The sequence below is a fragment of the Mustela putorius genome, unplaced genomic scaffold (assembly GCF_011764305.1).
Source record: "Mustela putorius furo isolate JIRA1106 unplaced genomic scaffold, ASM1176430v1.1 tig00003853_pilon_pilon_pilon, whole genome shotgun sequence".
In the NCBI taxonomy this organism is placed as follows: Eukaryota; Metazoa; Chordata; class Mammalia; order Carnivora; family Mustelidae; genus Mustela; species Mustela putorius.
The window spans coordinates 77,423,889-77,447,079 of NW_025422005.1; the positions used below are offsets into that span (position 1 = coordinate 77,423,889).

Consider the following 23,191-nt stretch of genomic DNA (forward strand, 5'->3'; position numbering starts at 1 on the left):
TATTATCAAAGAATCAGAAAATCTCTTTAGAGACTGGCTAGTACCACCTCCTCACTATAGGGATGAGGAAACCGAGGCCCAGGGACTGAAGTGATTTTGTCCAATGATACAGAACGAGTTAGTGGCACAGCCTCCTAGTACTCAGGCCTCCTGTTACCAGGCCAGCATGTTCAGCAGAAACAAAAATCTGAGTTACCTCTGAGTAGAGTTACCTGATAAAATACAGAACAGCTAGTTAAATTTGAGTTTCAGATAAATAGTGAATAATTTTTTAGTATAAGTATGTCCCACATATCGTATGGGCATATGAAAAAGAAATAATTGTCGTTAACTGAATTACAAATTTAATGGGGTGTGGGGCTCCATCCCAGGACCCTGGGATCATGACCTGAGCCCAAGGCAGACGCTTAACGACCGAGCCACCCAGGCACCCCCATTTTTTATTTTTAATGTAAATGGCTGCAAAATAGAAGTTACAGCACAGTAACCTGAAGGACTAGTGAGAGTGAAAGAAGTTGCTGCTTATTTTTTGGCTCTCCTCCTCTTAGATGCCTTTCCTCCTTAGAAGCATGTAAAACAGCTAAGCCTGACATTGAAAGGCTGGCTGAGCCTCTCGATTAGACAATTAGACACTTTAGGTCTTGTCTTGAGCATTTCTGCTTGTCTCAGGGCTCTGAGTCTGTGGACCAGGAGGGCGCACTCAGGTTTGGAATACAATAAAACAAGATTAAAACAAAACAAAACAAAAATCAGGTACAAGGAATAAAGTAAAAAGATACATTTTTAAATCCAGTTCATTGGTTTTACACCTTGATTTTTTTTTTTTTTTTAAGATTTTCTTTATTCAAACCATAAGAGACTCTTAATCTTGCAGAACAAACCAAGGGTTGCTGGTGGCGGGGGAGGGAGGGAAGGAGAGGGTTGTGGGGTTATGGACATGGGGGGTTGGTGTGTGCTGTGGTGAGTGCTGTGAAGTGTGTAAACCTGGCGATTCACAGACCTGTACCCCTGGGGCTAAAAATACATTATATGTTTATTAAATTGTTTTTTAAATCATTAAAAAAAAGATTTTCTTTAATTATTAGACAGAGAGAGAGAGTGAGCACAAGCAGGGGGAGAGCGGGAGAGGGACAAGCAGGCTCCCTGTGGAGCGGGAAGCCTAACACCAGGCTTGATCCCAGGACTCTGGGATCATGACCTGAGCTGAAGGCAGAGGCTTAATGACTGAGCCACCCAGGTGCCCTTACACCTTAATTTTTAAAGACTGCTGGAGAGACTTTTTTTCCTAACAACTTAATTGAGATATAATTCACATATTAAATATCCATCCTTTTAATCTCTACAATTCACTGTTTTTTTTTTTTTTTTTTTTTTTTTGTCAGAGAGAGAGAAAGCACACATGCAGGCAGAGAAGCAGGCAGAAGTGGAGAGAGAGGCAGGCTCCCCGCCGAGCCAGGAGCCCGATGCAGGACTTGATCCCAGGACCCTGGGATCATGACCTGAGCCAAAAGCAGTGGCTTAACCCACTGAGCCACCCAGGCGTCCCTACAATTCACTGTTTTTAGTACATTCACAGTTGTACTCTAATAATCACTATCTAATTCCAGAACATTTTTATCATTCCCCAAAGAAACTCCGTATCATTAGTAGTCACTCCTCATTCTCCTGTCCCACCAACCCTGGTAATCACTGATGTATTTTCCGTCTCTATGGATTTACCCATTCTGGAAACAAATGGAATCACACAACATGCGGCCTTTTTTTTTTTTTTTTTTTTTTTTTTGATTTATTTATTTATTTATTTGACAGAGAGAGAGAGAGAGAGAGAGATCACAAGTAGGCAGAGAGAGGAGGAAGCAGGCTCCCCACTGAGCAGAGAGCCCAATGCGGAACTCGATCCCAGGACCCTGAGATCATGACCTGAGCCAAAGGCAGAGGCTCAACCCACTGAGCCACCCAGGCGCCCAACATGCGGCCTTTTATGTCTGGCTTCTTTCCCTTATGTTTTCAAGATTCATTCATATATTGGTATGTATCAATAAGTCATTCCTTTTAATGGCCAAATAATATTCCATTGCATGGATATACATCTTTTTTAACCCACCCATCAGTTGATGGGTATTTGGGATGTTTCCACTTTTGGGTTGTTAAGAATAATGTTGCATGAACATTAGTGGGCAAGTTTTCCTGTAGACATATGGTTTGCCCAACTGCCTTCTAAGGCCAGCCATTTATGAGGGCTCCAATTTCCCTACATCCTCAATGACACTTGTTATTATCTGTTTGTTTGTTTGTTTGTTTTTTAATTAGTGCCATCCTGGTGAGTGTGAAGTGGCATCTTTTTTTTTTTTTTTTTAAGATTTTATTTATTTATTTGACAGACAGAAATCCCAGGAAGGCAGAGAGGCAGGCAGAGAGAGAGGAAGGGAAGCAGGCTCCCTCCTGAGCAGAGAGCCCGATGCGGGGCTCGATCCCAGGACCCTGGGACTATGACCTGAGCCAAAGGCAGAGGCTTTAACCCACTGAGCCAGCCAGGCGCCCCTGTGAAGTGGCATCTTGTGGTTTTAAGTCTGCATTTTCCTAATGACTAATGATACTGAGTATCTTTTCATGCGCTTATTGGCTGTTCGTGTTTTTTCTTTGGTGAATGTCTATTCACATGGTAGCATATTTTTAAAGACAATCTAGTACTGTCCCAATCTTCTTTTTTTTTTTTTAAAACAAACTCAGGTTGACAGCTCAGACTTTTATTGCCCAGTTGCACTATGCTTTTTCTTCAGTGTGGAAATAATTGCATAAATAAAGTTTTTGCAGACTGAGAGAGTAGGACTATTCTTACTTCTAATTGCATGGAGGGACAACCTGAACCTATGTAATACTGTCTGGGCCACCCAAACACCCTACAGAAGAAAATCTACACAGCTCTGACAGCTGCATCACACACGTGCACATGCACATATGTGTGTGCACATGCATGTGTCAGAGAGAGAAACTCACACTTACAGACTCACTACTTGACAATGAAACAATCACTCTTCATCCCACTCCTGTTTCCCATGGAACCAGAACAACCAGATAAAGCAACTTCACTCTCAGAGGAAACTCAATCCCACTGTCTCCCAGCCTGACATGCTCCTTCTTGCCCGCACTGTGAAATCATAAGAAGGCCTAGAATGATCTGACAGAAAAAGCCAGAGATCTTTATTAGACACTATTAAAGTATAATGTTTTTATTTTATTTTTTTAAAAATATTTTATTTATTTATTTGACAGAGAGGGAGAGAGAGAGATCACAAGTAGGCAGAGAGGCAGGCAGAGAGAGAGGGGGAAGTAGGCTCCCCACTGAGCAGGGAGCCCAATGTGGGACTCAATCCCAGGACCCTGAGATCCTGACCTAAGCCGAAGGCAGAGGCTTAACCCACTGAGCCACCCAGGCACCCCTAAAGTATAATGTTTTTAGTCACTCTCATGGGTGGCTGAGACATGAGAACAACACAAGCTCCTGCTAACGAACTATGAAAGGTCCCCCTTCAAAGTCGGGGCAACTGTCATGCAGACATGTCAAGTTCAATTTAAAGGTCATCCGAGGGGCACCTGGGTGGCTCAGTGGGTTAAAGCCTCTGCCTCTGGCTCAGGTCAGGATCTCAGGGTCCTGGGATTGAGCCCTTTATTGGGCTCTCTGCTCAGCAGGGAGTTCCCCACCTGCCTCTCTGCCTACTTGTGATCTCTGTCTGTCAAATAAATAAATAAAATCTTTAAAAAAAAAAAAAATAAAGGTCATCCTGAACAGAGGAGTAGATACCACTGCTTCAACTTTTCTCACCACCTTACTTAAGAGAAAAAAAAACCCCAAACTGTTTAGTATTGTAACTCTACCTGTAAAGTAAAGATAGCTTTAAGACAGTAATGCAGACATACACATCAGACTGAGCATCAAGGGACTGACTGCCTCTTAGGACCCCTGGGTGGCTTGGCAGCCAACTCTTCAGGTCAGGTCATGATCTCCAGGTTGTGAGATTGAGCCCTGCCTTGGGCTCTGGGCTCAGTGGGAGGTCTGCTGGAGATTCTCTCTCCCCCCTCTTCCTCTGCACCCCCCAACCCCATCCTCTAAAAAGATTGCCTCTTTCCTCTGCAACTCTGAGCTCGCTGGGTAATTTGGGAGAAGACAATGATGGAAACAGCTTAGCCCCAGTTTCTAAAAATTCCACGGGCCTTCTGAAGTGTTTGTAAAATAATGTGATTATCTTATCTCCAAACTTTAACTTTTAACTACTGTAAGTGGATAAACAGAATTCACCACTGGTTTTCTGTCCAGCAGCAGAGCCGTCTGCTACAACAGCTGTCCAGCCGAGGAGCAGACCCTGAAATTCCTTTCCAGCTACACAGAGGAAGGGAAGAGCTTGCCTTCCCTTCTTCACTTCACATATTCTCTCTTAGGGACAGCTACCCAGCTTGTTAGAGAGCTTGCATCACTCGTCCACTGACCTGAGAACCCAAAGGAAGAAAAGATGTTCTACCCTGAAGGATGTACAGATGGGAGAAAACCATTCTCCCCAAAGAAAGCCTGCTAGACAAAAAAGCAGAGCTCAAGTGTCCCCGAATTTAAATCTTTGCCTTCTCCCAATGCTGCCTCCCCTTTACTGGTAATTTTAGGCGCATCACTTGATGTGTAATCTCCTTCCACGGGATTAACTCCAAGTGGGGATGATGTTCCACTGTTAATTAAAGCCATCTCCTGTTTTCATTGTTAGTGCATTTTAAACTGATGGCCCAGAAACAGTTCTTACAGATCTTAAACAAAATTAAAGCAAATAAATAATAACGAGGACTGAGATACTTTCCATTAAAACCCATGGAGTGATAGGTTCATGAAGAATCCTAAAACGGACCAGAACAACTATGATATATCTGGACCCCACTTTACATCTGGACCTGTAGCCCAGAGAGATAGGAACTCCTTTCAATCTTGGACAAGCCAAGCCAGATATTTATAATTAGAAATATATATTCAACATCCTTCCCAAGTGTTCTTTACTACGATTAATAATAAACAGTTACAACAGCAGGTAATGGGGTCAGGCACTGTACATGTTACATGTAATCTCACCTAATCAAGACAACAACACCGTGATGCAGAGACTGTTAATTTTCCCATATTACAAGTGAGGAAGATCAGGCTCACATAAAAAAATAATTTGCCTTGAGTTATCATTTGCATTCAGAGGAGGGTGAGCAAAGCCTTTGCCCATAACCTCTCCCATAAACTGCCCAGTGTGGTAGACTCATAGAGCTGCTGAGTACCAGCAGTGGGGCTGGTATGCCTGAGGAACTATATTTTAATTTAATTTAATTTTTAAAAAATATTTATTTGAGAGAAAGAGTAAGCGCAAGCATGGGGGGAAGAGAGGCAGAGAGAGAGAGAAAAGAATCTTAAGCAGACCCCATGCTGAGTGCAGAACTTGATGACTCCCCTGACACTGAGCCGAAACTAAGAGTCGGATGCTTAACTGACTGACCCAGCCAGAGGCCCCAATATATTTGTAATTTTAGTTAATTTCAATTTAAAGAGCCACCCATAGCTAGTGCCTACAATATTGGACAATAGAGCTCATTACTCTAAGGGCTAAATGTATATAAAACTTCATCCTCAGAGCCATTATACTCACTATCACAAATGCCTTTAATTACGGGAGACTGACAATGACTATGTGTATGCAAGAGGCAGGCTGGGTTAAGAGCTTACAGACTAAGTCCTGTCTGGGTTTGAAAGTATGTCACTTCATTTGGTTTTGTCCAAAGCCTCATGACTAGATTCAGGATATGTGCATGTTTGGCTAGAATACAACATAAATGATGCTGTGTCCTTTCTCAGGGGGCCATATTTAAAGGTACACAGTGTCCACCTGCACCATACTGGTGATGTTGACTTGGATCACTTGGTCAAGGTATTGTTGGGTATAGAGTCACTTATTTTTCTTTTGTTATTAATAAGTAATTTGAGACTACATAAATATACTATTCCTCAAACTCCCTCCACCTTTGCTATATTTAGCTTCTTTTTTTACCCCCCCAAAAGATTTACTTATCTATTTTAGAGAGAGAGAAAGAGAGCACACCAGCATGGGGAGGGAGAAGAATGAATCCCAAGCGATTCCATGCTGAGCACAGAGTCTGATGTGGGCCTTGATCTCATGACCTGAGATCATGACCCAAGCTGAAATCAAGAGCTGCTTAACCACCCGAGCCACCCAGGCACCCCTACATCTAACTTCTCCTGAGGATTCTTGCCCAATAAGCTTTTACTATAATGACTGCAAAAACAGGAATTTCTAACTCCACCATTCCTTCGATATTATTGATTGGCACATGACTGTGAAGAAGAGCTGTCCCTCATCCCTTTTTACTAATTTATCTACTTCTTAGCTGTATTGATTACAGACTCCTACTTTATTCAATAAGTACCTTTGAGTTTTTAAAAAGTATTCTTCAAATACAAGTGACAAGAAAATACAGATATGGATTAAGAGCCATTCATTGGGCCAAGTCAGCTCACACGGCAAGAGAAAGACTATTAACCGAGGCCTATTGTTGTTCTGGATGCTTTGGGGCAAAGAGTAAGTTTAAAAGCCCAAGGCTCTGTAGTTAAGGACATGAGCACGGAGCTCCAGCAACAGACAACATGAGTTATCACTGCGAAGGGCAGTGTTGCTCATCATCAGACATGATATCATACCCCAACAATTCCATCCAAACAACCCATCAATTTCTCCACAACTAGCAAACTTGAATGTTTTGGCAAACTCAAAAGGACATGATTTACAAATAGTAGGTAATATTTGGATCTCTCCACAAGAGCTGGGTTCCAGCTTTTTTATAAAATACAAATGTTTTCATCTTGGAACTCGCTGTGTCACTTTCTCAACAAACAGATCCTCGTATCAGAAAGTGGGCCTGTGTTATATACAAATAGAATGGGCCTGTGTGTATTTATTTCGTGGTCAGAGACCACACACCTAGTGGCTATTTACAATGTTTACATTACTCTTGATGCCACCAGAGGAGTCTCAGAGCTGAGACCAAAGCCCAGGCCACACCGAGTACAACTGCAGGTCCTGCTCTAACGTGCAGACTGGACTTGACTTTCCGTCCCCAGTCGGACACACATGTGCAGTGTTTGTCGCTGTGGCTGCTTCTCTCCACCATCCAAACCCTGCTAGGAGCACCCTTCAGATTTAACACACTGTGGACTTGGGTGTTATCTCAATGAAATAAGCCTTAATTTTAAAAAGACCTGCCATGTTTTAGGGTCGTTATATCCTTGTGCTAAGGACACTTTGGGAGGGCTTCGAACACTTACCAAGAAAAGTCTGGAGACCCCAACTGCAAGCCTCTCTGTCTTCAGATGCCAGACCAGGGGCTGTGGGGAGTTGAGCAGGAACACGACAGGCTTGTGGTGAATGTGGACTGAGGAGATGGGATTTAGGTGCAGAGTGACCTAAGAAGCAACAGAAAGACGAATCTTAACATTGGCTTTCCATTAAAATCACTTGGGGTGGCATTTGGAATCCCTTTTCACAGATCACTGTTAAGAGAAGCTATAAGTTAGTTCAGAGTCTATGGATAGGTTGAACTCGATGATACTGCCAATATCTAGCCCTTTTTTTTTTTTTACACTACAAAAATGGCTACCTCATGTAATTCAACCCATACAACCCTCAACCAAAACATGATTCAGCTGCCAATAATAGCAGAACACAAACAAACAGAACACCTCTCTGCTGCCCCCAAAGTTAGCAAAGGCAGAACAAAAGTGACCTTCCCTCAGAACGGTCTTCTCCTTCAAGGCAAATGATAAAGCTGAAAAGTAAGAGTACAGAATCCCCAGGGGCGGGTCATCCCTCTGGATAGCCAGAGAAAGGACTTTCTTCTCTTTCAGGTGAGCCTGAACCTCTAAAAATTTAAGGGACCTCTGCCAAAGAAAAGTGCTAAAAGCTAAGGAAGAGGGGCTGCCAAGGGGAGCTGCCAGTGCTTTCAACATCCCAGCTATTAGCTTGAAGGGGTTTTCCAAAAAATGAAGCACAGAGAACACACAGAATAAAAACTGACTGTATATAAACCTGGTCCAGGAAAAAAAAAAAAAAAAAAAAAACCCAGGGAAGAAAACCACGAGCCTGGATAAGAAAACTGTGACCAGTTTTGATAGCAGATCAAGGACTATTGTAGGTTACCACTGTCATCATTAACATCATCAGAAAGCACCTTTGAGGACAGCTGCAAACAGTGGGTCCAACAACATCTTCCTGGAGCACACCAGCCAAGGTAGGTCAACGTGAACACAGAAAAGCAAAAGGGTGCATAAAGAAATACTGAACAGATGCTTTCATAGAAGCATGTCTCATACTGGCTTTCTGGACAGAGAGGTGAGGGAAGACCCAAGAAGCACATATTTTAAAAAGTTGAACTCTAAGAGCACCAGAAAGTGATGAGAGGGAAAGCATAAAAAATGACTTTAGCTGGCAAGATAGAGACCAAGGAATATACTGGGAATAGCTGAACATCGCAGGCTTAATCCTTATGAGTATTAAATGGCCTAGATCTATGACCTGAGTATATACAGCCATCGGGATAGAGTGCTCAAGGCTGGACCATTTTAGCATCTTCCACTGGCTGCAGGCCCACTTTAATCTTGATCTCAATGTATCTCTGCCTTTTATTGTAGAGACTGCCTAGGACACTGATGTCACCTATCATAGTAGCCTCTCAGGTCACTGATAATAAGGCAACATACTTTACTTTCAATACCCATGCCTCAGCACATGGTAGGCACTCAGCGAGTGCTAATGAGATATTTAATTTTCTAATTTCCAATGCCACAGAAGTACTTTATTCTACTAATAATCTGCAGTATGCTACGTAATACCAAGACTAACCATTAACTGTCAAGTGTGCATTTCTTAATCTCCGAAACAGATTGCAAATACTCAGTAGGCAAAGATACGTCTTACTTTAATACTGTGCTCAGAGTAGTAGACAGTTGTTTCAAGGACTGATTTATCACAGCAGATTCATAAATTTCTGTTATCTAAAAGGCTAAAAAGGCTGAATATATTAATGGGTTCGAAGGGACATAGTTAATTCACAGAAAAATTTTAAAAACACGAGCAATACTACCACGAGCTCTATCTCCAACACAGCGAGGATCATTTTTACCATCTGGCATATGCAAAGCACTAAAAGTAGGGTACTAGTGAACAGTGATGTCAAGTACAGCTACAGCATAGTAACATATTTCTTGGTCGTACACTACCTCGCAGCACTCTGCACAGCTGTCTGCATCTAGAAATAAACAGGCTCATGGCCACTGTAAACAGAAGAGGCTGCAGAACCGGAGTCAAAGTGAATGCGGCACTACAGAGAGAGGCACACAGGGCGAAGAAAAGAGAGATGAAGTAATTACTTGTTCAAGAGTACCTGAAAATTGCTAACACTGTCACGAACAGCATGTGTCAGTAAAAACTTTCCAGAGTTATTCATTCCGAAACTGTTTATCGAGTGCCATCATGGCACAGAGAATAGCCATGCGTGTCCACCAATGGTACGTCAACTCTTTTTCCGATGATTTTCTTTGCAGCCCTCAGGCATACCACTTTTGAAGTGTGTAGATAAAATAGCAATAAATATATATCTAAAATGAACACGAATTTAAAAAAATACTTAGGAAATGAAAAGAAAAATGTGTATGAGACAGATATCAGTGCTGGGGTCCAAAATTTTCCAGATGGTCAAAAGTGTCGAGGCCTGGCTCACACAAATCAAGGAAAGATTTCTAGGAGCCACGGCTCTGAGCTTTCCTGGAAACGGTTCTCTCTTCAATATGTGGCAGCGTCTGGCCAAGATGAATCCCCGACTCTGGCACACAGGGCCCAGGCAAAGCCCCAAAAACCATCTGGCAAAGAAGAATTCACACTATGATTGGGAAATTAAAAGAAAAATACTCAATACTTCTTTTAAAAGATCATTTGGCAGGAACAGAGAGTCCCCCAAACATCCACTCACTCAATCCCTTCAGCAACCTTCCTCCACTGGAAGGGAACCCTTGCTGAAGGGAAGACAGAGAAGCATCAAAAACAATGAACAAAGCATGAAGGTATAAAAGCTTCCCCAATGGTGGGGAGAACATACCTGGAATATCTCTGCTAGAATTCCTGGCTAAGGTGCCTAGTTTCTGCCAGGCTGAAAGGAAAGGAGAGGAGAGGAGAAGAAAGACTCTAGTCAGACTCTAGTCAGGACAGACTTTAGTTACAAAGATAAGAACATACTGCTGACAGCTTTCACGGGTAGATTATGACCCCACGATCATGGTCTGAAAACCAGAGCTGGGGCAGGCTGCAGAAAACAAACAGTCCATGGGGAAAATGATATACGTGGTATATATACGTGGTATCCGATGACTTCCAGTTTGGCAATCCAGACAGTTCAAGCCTATACTAAATTTACATAAAAGTTAAGAGTCTCTAACTATTTCATAAACAATAACAAACTAAACGAGGGACCATCCGCCTGGGAAGGCTGATGAAACTAAAGGGAATGCACCCCAAATGAGGAAACAATGACTACTCTCTAAATTAGCAGAGTTCATTTTTGGCAGTAAAAAGCATTTGAGAACGTAATAGAACAGATGAACCTTCTCACCACACACACACAAAAACCCATATGCACACTACATTTTGCAGGCAATGTCAGAAAAAAATACATTCACTGCAGGACCCATGAATTCTAGGTTAAGTACCCATTAATCCAGGTTGAGGAGTCCACTGTGGAGGAACGAGAACATTCTTAATGGCAGAAACAAAATGACTCTGCGTAATTAAACTAGAGATCGTATCTCTGGTTTTAACAGGTCACCCTCTCAGAGAAAAGAACTTATTAGATGGCAACTCAGAAATAAAACACTTGTCCATGCAGTTTCTGAGGTTTCAGTGACCTCTTAAAACCATACTTCGACTACAAAGTAGTCCATAAAGCCCAGTCCAAGAGTTCTGCTCTAACCTTTTTTGTCTCAAACAGTGCCACCTTTCAGTCTTCCTAATGGTGTGAGAAAATGCAAGTATATCTAATCTGTCACATCCCCTATGTAGACACTGTCCCTCATATACTGCTGATCTCTCCCCTAAATGAGGAAAAGCTCATTCATTTAGGTTCTGAGCTAATGGAAAGCTCATCTGTTCTATGACATCTATTTATACTAAATCTTCTGAGATTATCTGTGTACTTCAACAAACTACCAGATATAATTAATGTATTTCTTCTATTTTATAAAGAAATTCAAAGTAAATCCAAAGTCAAGGCCAACTCCAAGAAGCATACAGCCTCAGAGTGGCAAGACAAACAGCATGTCCTTGCCCATGTTATCAGCAGAAAACAACAAGGACAATTTTCTCTGGACCCTGTTAAGGTGAAGACCTCTCTGTTTTCCAAAAATTATCTTTGATAAGCAAAAACTACATATTGTCTCAAACTCTGTAAATCACTTTATGAAAATGAATTATGTACTTACAAGAAAGAAAGAAAAAAAATGGAAAGATGCCATTTGAAAATTGTTTGGAATTTCTAAGGGTTCATAGTAGTGATGCAAGATATTTCTACCAGAGTGATTTCAAAAATTTCCTCTTAGACCCCCCTACTCCCGGGGTTTGTTAAAACAAACATAAGCAAAGCGAGCAAAACAACTGATATAAGAGTTGAACAGCTGTCTGACTTTGCTAACGTGTCAGTGAGGTTCCATTTCAACATTTCTGACTCTCATAACAGTCCCTAGGGACCCATGAAACAATGAAATCATCCAAAACACTACCAGAGAGACTCCTGTTCTCTGAACGCAGACCAAATGCTCTAAAATGGATGATCCAATAATCAGTTTATAAGAAAATAACTCTAGCAGTGTGTCTATTACCAGGACCCATAAAAGCACACCCTGGTCTACAGATAACCATCATCTATCCCTGATTCAGAGGTAAGGGGACGTCCACTTAGCAACAGGGTTGGTAGTAACTGAAAACATCCTGAATCTGGGTCTCATAAAACCATAATTTACACACACAGACAATGAGACATACATCTATTTCAGGATACTGGGGGACCCCAGCTGAACTCAAATTTCACCTCTCCTTGGGCAATATGACTTTTAGGAGCTCAAATCTGAACTCAGATGCATCTGAAATGTGCAACCAATTGCTGTGAACGGGAACCAGTAGTTAGTTGCTGCCACGGCGTTTGAAAGGATGATCCAGTCTAAGGAGCCCCTCCAGCTGACATTTTATTTGTCATCACTTGTCTTTTGCCATTTGGGAATTGGTATAAAAAGACTCCCTTAAAATATTCTTAGGGGAGTGGATTTGGAGCTTTCAAAAATTTTCCTTATTACATTATTTTTATATTTCTCTGAAGTTCTAGAAAAACATCAGTCAGTTGGTACTGAACTCAAGGAATCTCCACCCCCAAAGTGACTCCGCCCTCACCCAGGGAGTCAACGCACCATCCTCCCTGGTCTCAGCAGCACTGGGGTCAGAGATTTCACACTCTTCTTCACCAAGTGATACCGAGCTCTTCTCCCCAGTGGTTTTGTCTTGAAACCATTTAACATGATGAGTGGGATACAGCCACCATTCCTCCTCCCCCAAACGACGGGATTCAGGATTCCCTGGGAGCTTCTGAAAATAATCTATTATGACCACAAAACGGGGAGCGGGAGGTGGGGGGGGACCTAAAATGAAAGTCTGAAATTTGATGCAGAAGTAAGCCTGCCCTCTCTGCTCTCTATTTTGAATGCCCTGGAAAAATACTCGGAACTAAATTTGGGTTGGGGGTTGAGGGGCAGGAGCTCATATAAACAGAAGAATATTTCTGAAACTTCAGGTCATGGCCCTCTAAAGGGGTCCTGGGAGAGTTGCAAGGGGATTCCAGAGACCCTGGCCATTCCTTCCCAGAGTAGCCCACAGCTCAGTCTCTACTGGGAAGAGAGACAGGGAAAGGGAAGACCCTGGGCATGCTGTGGGGTAGATGCACTGGGGGAGCCCTCAGCAGGCCACCGGTGATGGCAAGTCTAACACTGAGAGCCACAGTTCCATCAATCATTAGTATTAAGTATCTACCATCTGAATATAGTACTGGCGGTCGCCAACATACCAGGGCCTTTCCGGATTCTGGCCTGCAGCACCCTCCTGCCAGCGCCTAGACAGACATGTATGTCCAGCTCAAAATCCCTATCTGCAGGTGGGCCTGGAATTCAACAGCACTCCCACAGACCATGCTCATGTTTCCACCTCTGCACCGCACTACAATACTCTGTTTAGATATTTGTCATCTACACACACACACAGACACACACACCATCCCTTGTACTGTGAAATTCTCAAGGCATTCTTCAAGGGCAGAAACTGAGTTACAGTCATTTCGGCATCCTTGAGCTTAGTGCAGAGCTGAACAATTAGCAAGCAGTCAATAACTTTTCTGAAAGAATACATGAAAGGAAGAATCAATAAAAGTTATTCATGAAATGATTCAAAAAATGGGTACAGAGTCGTACTGTCATGTTTTTCTAGCCAAAAAGGGTAGCGCTGCATTTAGATAAGAGAACATTAACTTTCACTATGAAGTTTCACTTGAACTTTAAAAAAGTTAAGAAAAGCTAATTCCAACTCATGCTACTAAAATGACTGGCAATGTACGTGGGAGAGGACTCCGATGCCACACCCAGGCTTTGGGGCCCTGATTATCATGTGTGTGTTTAGGGACTATAGTAAGCAAATACACACACACAAACACAAACACACAGAAATTGTTTTATTGGGGCACCTCGCTGGCTCAGTGGGTTGAGCTTCTGCCTTCGGTTCAGGTCATGATCTCAGGTCTTGGGATCGAGTCCCACATTGGGCTCCCTGCTGAGCAGGAAGCCTGCGTCCCCCTCTCCCTCTGCTGCTCACCCAACTTGTGCTCTCTCTCCTTCTCTCACTGTCTGTCAAATAAATAAATTCTTAAAAAAAAAAAAAAAGAAATTGTTTTATTATTTTTAACAGTTACGAATATACAAATAGATGAAATGTGAAAAAGCCTTTGGAGCAGGTTTTCCTTCTCAGGGAAGAAAAACAAAGCTAAAAAATTTTGACCAAACATCCTATTGGATCTTAAAGCACAGAATTTTAAATACTTCTCAACGGGGTGCCTGGGTGGCCCATATGGTTAAGAGTCGGCCTTTGGCTCAGGTCATGATCTCCAGGTACTAGGATCAAGACCCATGTCGGGCTCCCAGCTCAGCAGGGGAGTCTGCTTCTCCCTCTTCCTCTGCCCTTAACCCTGCTTCTGCTCTCTCCGTCTCTCTCTCTCTCACATGAATAAATAAAATGTTAAAAAAAATTTTTTTAAATAGAAAAAAAAAGTAGGGGCACCTGGGTGGCTCAGTCGTTAAGCGTCTGCCTTCAGCTCAGGTCATGATCCCAGGGTCCTGGAATTGAGCCCCACATTGGGCTCCCTGTTTAGCGGGAAGCCTGCTTCTCCCTCTTTCACCCCACCCCCGCTTGTGTTACCTTTCTCACTGCGTGTCTCTCTGTCAAATAAACAAATAAAATTTAAAGAAAAATAAAATAAAATAAATTTTAAAAATTAATACTTCTTATTTAGGTAACAAAGTGTGCTAGAACAGTTAGAAATTAAAATCCTAGACAAACAGAAGGAATTCAATATTCGCACAATCATTAATGTGAAAAGTTTGCTTTTTTTTATATTCCCTGTTACACTTAATAAACAGACCCACTCCAAATGCTTAATTATTGTTTTTAACACTACTATATAACCCAAGTACCATATAACTAAGGACTATGTAAAAAAGTTTTTTTTAACTGGAGACAGGGGATTTTACTTATACATATTTTTTGAGAGACGGTGCATGCGAGCACGTGGGTGGAGACAGAGGGAGAGAGAGAATCTTCAGCAGGCTCCACACCCAGCACAGAGCCTGCCTCGGGGCTCCATCTCACCACCCTGTGACCATGACCCGAGCAGAAATCAAGAGTCAGACTCTTAACGGACTGAGCCACCCAGGTGTGGACTGTGTAAATTTATTTCAACTTCTACTTTTATGATGGGCTTCAAACTGGTTTTGCTACCTACCAGTTTAATAAACCTGTATTTTGGAATACTAGGATGTCAGAATAGCTGGGCTGTCGACACTGGGGTAAACAGAACGGCAAGATAAAGAGGATCATTGAGGTGACCGATGGGAGCCGATGTTAAAAACAGGCATAGCAAGAAACCAATTCTCACAAGCCCTGGAAACTGAATGAATCATTCCCACCAGTCAAGTGTAGTCACAGATCTCAAAAAAGATTGCTGCTTATGCACCATCTTAAAGCTAGCAAATTCGTAATAGCAAAAAAACAAAGTGCACTGGTATTCAGGTAGTGATTTAAGATGCTTTAAGCTTTACAAAAGGATGGCACCTAGATTCCCCCAGCCCAGTATATTAAGCTGAAGCTGGGGAGGAATTGTGACTGGGCCTAGTGTTACCTGTCTAGCAAGAAAAGAGAAATCGGAGGAGGAGCAACAAGCAAGGCACGGGTTTCACAAACACCCCATTTGTGTTTCTGTTGTTAATAGGAATAGTAGTGGGAATAGGAGTGACAGCCATCATCACTGTATTTCAGGGGAAGATAACAGACAGGTCCATGCATCCTTCCACTGGGTTAAGATTTGCTGCTCTCATCAGAAGTTGTTCTGCTTTGTTATCTAATTATTCCCATTTTAAAGATGAAGAAATTGATGCTTAGAGGTAAATAATTTTTCCAAATCAAATGGCCAGAGAGTAACAATGTTGGGAGCAGAATCAATGTCTCCCATTGTCCCCCAGCTCCCACCGCCCTGCCTTCCCACTCTACCTTAACCTTAGGTGTTGGCCTTGAGTCAAAGAAGAGGACAGTGACCTACTCTACAGGAGTAAGAGGCAGGAACTATTTTGCTTCTGGAAAAGAAAAGATAAGAAAGAAAGGCAGGGGACTGAGCTGTAAGCAAGAAGATGGGAGGCTCCACAAGCTGGGAGGTAGGGAGAAAACCACAGGGATGGGGCCACAAGCATTTTTATGAACTGTGATGTCGCCATTGCCAGCTACAGTTGTTTGAGTCGCTTTGATGTAAATTCTCTATCTCCTCTATAAAAGCTTTAGTAAGGCTCACTGTTCTCATGAACAAATGCACTGCAGAACTCAAAATGGCGATGGTTGCATTTCACGTCTAAGTGGATCAGCTGTATCTCAAACACAGCTCATGTAGAATTACAAAACCGGGAAGTGGAGAGGGCCTGAGAACTTTACAGCTTTGGCAATCTGCAAAAATATACCCTCTGTATTTCTACAAGTCGCTGAATTAGCAAAGGTGCAACTCAATCATCCCTTGAACTCCAGGGGCTCCCTGCTGGTATGTGGACTAGACCAAATGACTCTCAAAGGAAACTAAATTCTGGTCCGGATAGAACCACCTTGGGAATTCTGTGAAGTCTGGTTTCCTTTGAAAGCTCTAAGAAAAACAACTCCTAAAGTTCACAGTACTGGCCCCCTAAGGGTATTCTGGTCTCATCCAGCCAGGTTATGATTTTAAGTGGAAATGTTTTTAAAGGAACTTTAGTTTCAATGTTACATGGCTTATCTTGAGAAAGGGAGAAATAGCCCAGAAGCCAAAGCAGGAGAACATGTTATCATTCTGTGTTTTTGGAGTATTTTTCCTGAAAAAACATTATTTTCTTTGATGGAATGTTCCACTATCTTTTGGAGGCATGGAATTTTAAATGCTTTTAATTCAGGCAATGAACTGTGTCGGAACAGCCTAACTGACAATAGAGCAAATGCAGTTTGCAGTATTTACATAATAGTCTAGTATTTTTGCCTATTTTCCTCCACAGAATCAATTTGCCTTGAGCCTTGCAGTAAGTTTTCAGGATAAGACCAGTGATCACTGAAAGTAAACAGGAAATTGCCAAAATATACACACAGAATTTGGCACTTGTACTTTGTAAGTGTCTAAGATGGAATATCTTCCTAAAGCCGGTACTGAAAGGTTTAAATTTCCTATTTTCTTGAGATAGCATTAAAAAGTAGTCAGTATATTTGTTCCAACTTGAAAGGGACTAACATAAAATAAAGAGCAGGATACCTGGTAACAAATTTATTAAAGTTACTCTATATCTTTAAAAGTGCTTTAAGCACTTATTAACAACCTAAAAGAAAAAGGAAAATAAAAACTAAAAGAGGGAAGGAGCAAAGATACAGAAGTCTGAACAACATTCCTTGTTTGGTCTTGTTGACATTAACTTACAGGTAAATCAACACTGAGTGTCACAGCAGAAACTAGGAAAGATTTTATCTTAGAATGAAACAAGCAAATTCTAACACAAACCATTTGGTTTTCAAGTTATATAGTTAATACTATCCAGTCATTCACCTCCCAATAATGAAGATACTGTAATGCTGTCAAAACCGTATGTGTAGTCAACAAATTTAAGGCCCGATAAATCAATTTGTATTACTGGGAATTAGTGACTATATAGAAGAACAGAGAAAAAGGGATAACATCAATTCATTTCCAAGTGAATAATTGAAATTTTTCCCTCTGTTTGACACTGGCAAATACAAGGTTCTGCCTTACCATTTGGTGACACTAATGGAGTCTTAACTTTTTTTTTTTTTAATAATCTCATTTCTTAATGCTTAAAATATAGGGAAAAAAGGTTCTACTCTCTGAACTTTACTCAGGGTACTAAACATGTAAGGCAGAGCTAGAGCACCTGTATTTAAAGAAAGTCTGAAAAGTATTATAATGGCTTAGTTTCTCATGTAAATGGAGAAGGTACAAGCTACTCTTCATAATACATCTCTAAAGAAATTTTCCAATCTGACCAAAGTCTAGAAGATCCTAATAGATACCAAGATCAAACAGCTTAAGCTCTGTTTCATAATTCAGTCGAGTCCCAAACGCCTCTAAAGTCAACAGCTTAAGTTCTACTTCTCATTTTCAGCAAAACCATCAGTCTACCATTTGGTCTCTGACTCATCCTCTAATAAACAGTAAGAAGAGACAAAATGGGAAAAGTAGAAGTGTGTGTGTATGCGGGGTGCATGACAAAATATTCAGGACTGGATTAAAAATTTAAATACTCCAAATTATGAGAAATCTTGTGGAAATAATTAAGATTCTTTGCCATTCATGATGTTCGGGTAGAAATGAGAAAAATATGAGTCATGATGACAAATAGCTCTATAAAAATGTGATTAAAATTTTATTATACCTGACTTTTTTTTATAATACATTAGGCTCAAGTGTACAACACAGTGGTTTAACAACACTATAATTATGCTATGCTCATTACAAGTATAGTTCCATCTGTCACCAGACAGTGCTATTATAATACCACTGACCATATTCCCTGTACTTTACTTTTTATCTCCATGATTTATTTATCCCATAAATGAAAACCTGTATCTCCCACTCCCCCTCACCTATTCTGCCTATCCTCCCACACCCCACCTCATGGCAACCACCAGTTTGTTCTCTGTATGTATAGGTCTGATTCTGCTTTTTGTTTGTTTATTCATTTGTTTTGCTTTTAGGTGCCATACATGAGTGGAAATCCTGTGCTACTTCTTTCACTTAGCATAATACCCTCTAGATCCCTCCATGTTGTTGAAGTGACAAAAACTCATCCTCTTTTATGGTTAAGGAAGATGTGATACACACACACAGACACACACACCACACAGACACATGGACACACACAATGGACTATTACATAGCCACAAAAATGTGATTTGAAATAAGCAAATATGACAGAGCCATACAATGAAATATTATTTAGCATAAAAAGAATAAAGTACTGGGGCACCTGCTTGGCTCAGTCGGCTAAGCATCTGTCTTCTGCTCAGGTCATGGCCCCAGAGTCCCAGGATTGAGCCCTGCTCAGCGGAGAGTCTGCTTCTCCCTCTACCTTTCACCCTGCTTGTGCTCTCCACCCTCCCCAATTCTCCCCAAGAATAAATAAAGAAATATAAAATAATAAAAATAATAATAATAAAATACTAATACATGCTATAACATGGGTGAACCCTGAAAGTATAACGTCAAGTAAAAAAGCCAGACACAAAAGAGCACATGTTGTATGATTACATTTCTATATGAGACCCGGAGCAGGCAAATCCAGAGACAGAAAGCAGATTAGTCATCGCCATGACCTAGAGGTAGAGGTGGATAAAAGTGACTGCTAACTGATAGGGCATTTGTTTTGTGGGTGAAGAAAATGTTCTGGAATGAAATAGTGGTGATGCTTGTAGTACACTGTGAATGTGCAAATGCTACTGAACTGTACACTTTAAAATGGCCAAAATGGTAATTTTTTTATGTTTTTGACCACACACCCAAAAAATGTGATTTGAACACCCACGTGGGTTGGACCAAACCAACTCTTGAGTTTCAAATCCCACCTGCAAAGACCTTCATGTGATAGAAAATACTAGGAAGTCAATTTATCTTAGAAGGGCTGAAAGGTCCCATAGATCCTTAGGACTTCATTCATCGAGGAGGGTCAAAAGCTGGGCCACACAATTAGTTAGCTTCAGACGGTAATGTGATTTCTATACATTTTTTTCATTTAGTCAAACAGCATTAGCTAGGTACTCATGATGTGTCATGCACCATGACAGTTATTTTCATTAATACTGAGAAAAGAAAGATGAGGAAGGCACAACCTTTCACTAATTTGCTCCCAGTCCAGAGGAAAGACAGACACATGAAGAAATGATTGTAGTACAGAACACTAACACTGAGATATGTCCAGGCCGTGTGGGGAGAGAAGAGGATGTCAAGGGTCAGGAGACGCAACAAGCAGGCAGGACAAATTGAACCCAATCCTCTGTGCAAGAAACAGGCAAAACCTGTCAACATGATAAATTTTCTGGTTTCTCCCACTCCTTTCCAATTTTCTGAACTACTTGGACTGGCTGCGTGACCCTTTGTCAGAGATATTTTAGAAACAGAATCCACAAACCAAGTGTAAGCTGGACTGGATAAGCACTAAGACCCCTTCTGACCCAAGGATCTAGGGATTCTGTGATTTCATTAGTGAATACTTTCCCTAAGACTTTTGGAATCACTTTATCCACATCCTATTTCACCGCTTCCCTAAATAAGTTTGCTAAATTTGTTTTTAAAAAATCCTTTTATTTAATAAACAATAAAGTCAAGTCCTCGAGAGTGTTTCTCAACAGTAATTATTTCAAAAGAAAATGACAGGCAGGATAGAGCAGATCTGTCAGGAAAGTGAGGACAGTTCTTCAGTATCTCATAGAGTTCAGAATACTGCTGCGGGTAGGTTCGGGTCACATCTGTCTGTGTCTTGGTCTATGTGAGTCTGTGGCAGCCTGCTGTCTCTTGCTTATGAGCCCAGACTCTAAAATTAGACCTAGCTTTGAAAAAGCCATTATTCTTTAAAAAAAAAAAAATAATAAATTAAATCTCCCTTAACGTTCAAAGAGATCAGAGCAATCACAAAGAATTGCTGAAGTTAGGTAATTTGTATTTATTATAAATATAATTAATCGTTAACTCTGAATGTGAGGTAAGTTTTACTGTTCTCTCAAAGAAAGATGATAAAAACTCAAATTTTTCAGACCACTCCACATAGACAATATTCTAAAATATCCTTGTTTTTAGAATAGAGAAACCCGATAAAGTCATCAATAGACACCATACCCTTAAGCAAACTTTTAACCAGGGTTAACAAGTAGCAAAACTATATAATATGCATTTCTTCTATTAATTTTCCACTCACCATGGAAGGCTCCCAGCCATCACTGAGAAATAAAATATGGATGATGTGTAAAATAGATATTGTCCCTTCAGGACACTGCATGACCAGATAGTTCACGGAGATGGGGCAATCTATCTGCCTCAAGCTACCTAAGAGTTGTCACAAGATCTAAGAGACTGCCTCTTGATTAATTATTTTATGGCTTAAAATGGGACCCATAAAATGAACTATGACTAATCAGCATAGCATCATAACTGAGAGCATGGACACTTGTAGCCAATTGCCTGTGTTGAACCCCAGCTCCATTCCTTACCTGTGTGACTTGGTTTATCTAAAAACCAGAATCATAGTACCTACCTTTTAGAACTATTATGAGAAAGAAATAAGTTAAAACATATAAAGCATTCCTAATATGCCCATCCATATTAAAAATTTAGGTATTAACTACACAAAGGCCCTCAACAGACTTCAGGAACTGAATGTGCAGTCATCACCTGAGGCATCACAGGAAGTTTCTCCTATAAAGATGGATTCCCTCAGTTTTCTCAAACCCTTTTCCTTCTTGTGAAGTGTTCTCCATTTGCTACTCTGCAACCTTCTCCCACCAGAGCTGTTTATAAAGTGGGCATACTACTGGACTGTGGTCTGGAAATTCTCAAGGATAAGATACAGGCAAACTCAGCAAATAAGACCTCTCCGCTCTGTTTAGAAAGATGCTGAGATATGTAGTAACATATGGAATTTAATTACAGTTTTGTATTTTCACACAGGATGAATTTCGTCCACCTCACAGAAAAAAACATGTCCTTTAAGAAGTCTTCTTGTCATTAGTGTCCCCAGAATGAAGAAGGAAACTCTTCCCAGTGAATGCTTCTGACCCATGTCCAATTGACCTTTCTCTTATAGTACCTAGCACCTGCTGCCTTGTACTAAATCAAGCTTGTACATAAAAACGATCTAAGAGGAGGAGTTGGGACTTGTCTTTTCGTTACCTCAGAGTCTAGACTAATAAATGGCTCTTAGTAGGTCCTACCTAGGTATTTAATGATGAATGAATGAATAAATGAATGAATGAGTGAACAAATCAATAAACACATTTTAAAGCATAATTTAATATCTTTCAAGATCTACGTTTTCTTCCAAATTGGCCAGCGTCCCCTGAAACCCAATCCTTTGGGTCACTCTGTTTTCCTTCCTAAATTACAGGCAGATTGACCTAGTGGTTAATAGCAGTGACTCAAAGTCATTTAGAATCTCCGTTCTCCACTTACCAGCCTTGGGGCCTTGAACATGTTAAAACTCCCTGGGCATCAGTTTCGTTAACTATAACATGGGGATAATACTTATGCCTATCTATCAGATGTCAAAGGATTAAACATGTCATGTGGGAAGCACTTCAAACAGTAACTGGCACACAGCAAGAGCTCTTTTAAATGTTAGCTATTGGGGCTCCTGGGTGGCTCAGATGGTAGAGCCTCTGCCTTTGGCTCAGGTCATGATCTCAGAGTCCTGGGATGGAGCCCCATGTCGGGCTCCCAGCTTAGCAGGCTGTCTGCTTCTCCCTCTTCCTCTGCCTCTCCCCCTGCCAGTGCTGTCTCTCTCTCTCTTAAATGAATAAATACAATCTTATATAAATAAATAAATAAATATTAGCTATTATTACTTCTACCCTCTAAAACCATGGCTATTTTTTCCATTCCCTTGGTTCCTATGGAAGGAAGGTCTTGTCTATACTGTCCTCCATGGAGACTTAAGATCAAAATAGCCTTCCTCACAGTCCCACAAACAGCGAACTGCTGGCAGCCCTGGACTGAGCCCGAACCCTCTTCCTAAACCAATTTCTCCTTTCTGGGCACATACAAGTCCCATCAAGCTTCCCCTTCTCCACCATTCTTTTCTTTCCCACCTGGCAACACTATAAATGTCACCAGCCATTATCCCCAAGTTCTTACTCATATCATTATCATGACCAACACATCTCCATGGCTCACTAAACTCTGGCTTTGGCCAGACTTGGAGGTACTTCAAAGTCCCCTATGATTTGTGAGAAGGATAAGGGAGATGTTTGTTTGGAAATAATACAACACGTCCTGAGTGAGATGCGCTGTTTCCACGTATCTGTTTATCACCCACTCTCCGGCTTGCCACCCGCTCGGTGAAGACCTCTACCACATACGATACCGAAAAGGTTGAAACAGCTGCAAAGGTTTCTGTTTCCCTGGAGGTGGAGTTTCATGGAAGGCTAAGAATCACCACAGCAACCAGACTACAAAAACAGTCCATGGGCTTCAGCCCCGTAACTCTGGTAAAGCAATTTGTACTCCGTGAAAAGGCTGGGGCACAGAAGTT

General features: G+C 41.3%; 1 protein-coding gene and 1 long non-coding RNA gene across 5 annotated transcripts in view; one reads left to right on the forward strand and one right to left on the reverse strand.

Annotated features, from left to right (window-relative positions):
• TGFBR3 (transforming growth factor beta receptor 3) overlaps positions 1-23,191 on the reverse strand; it is a 196,923-nt gene that overhangs the window by 65,975 nt on the left and 107,757 nt on the right. For all 4 annotated transcript variants that reach the window (XM_004752607.3, XM_004752606.3, XM_013056153.2 and 1 more), the window contains one exon: positions 7,358-7,495. In XM_004752607.3, the coding sequence (XP_004752664.1) occupies positions 7,358-7,495 (138 nt within the window). The remainder of the gene's footprint in view (positions 1-7,357; positions 7,496-23,191) is intronic.
• LOC123387362 overlaps positions 1-23,191 on the forward strand; it is a 43,939-nt gene that overhangs the window by 13,290 nt on the left and 7,458 nt on the right. The gene's annotated exons all lie outside the window — the stretch shown is intronic.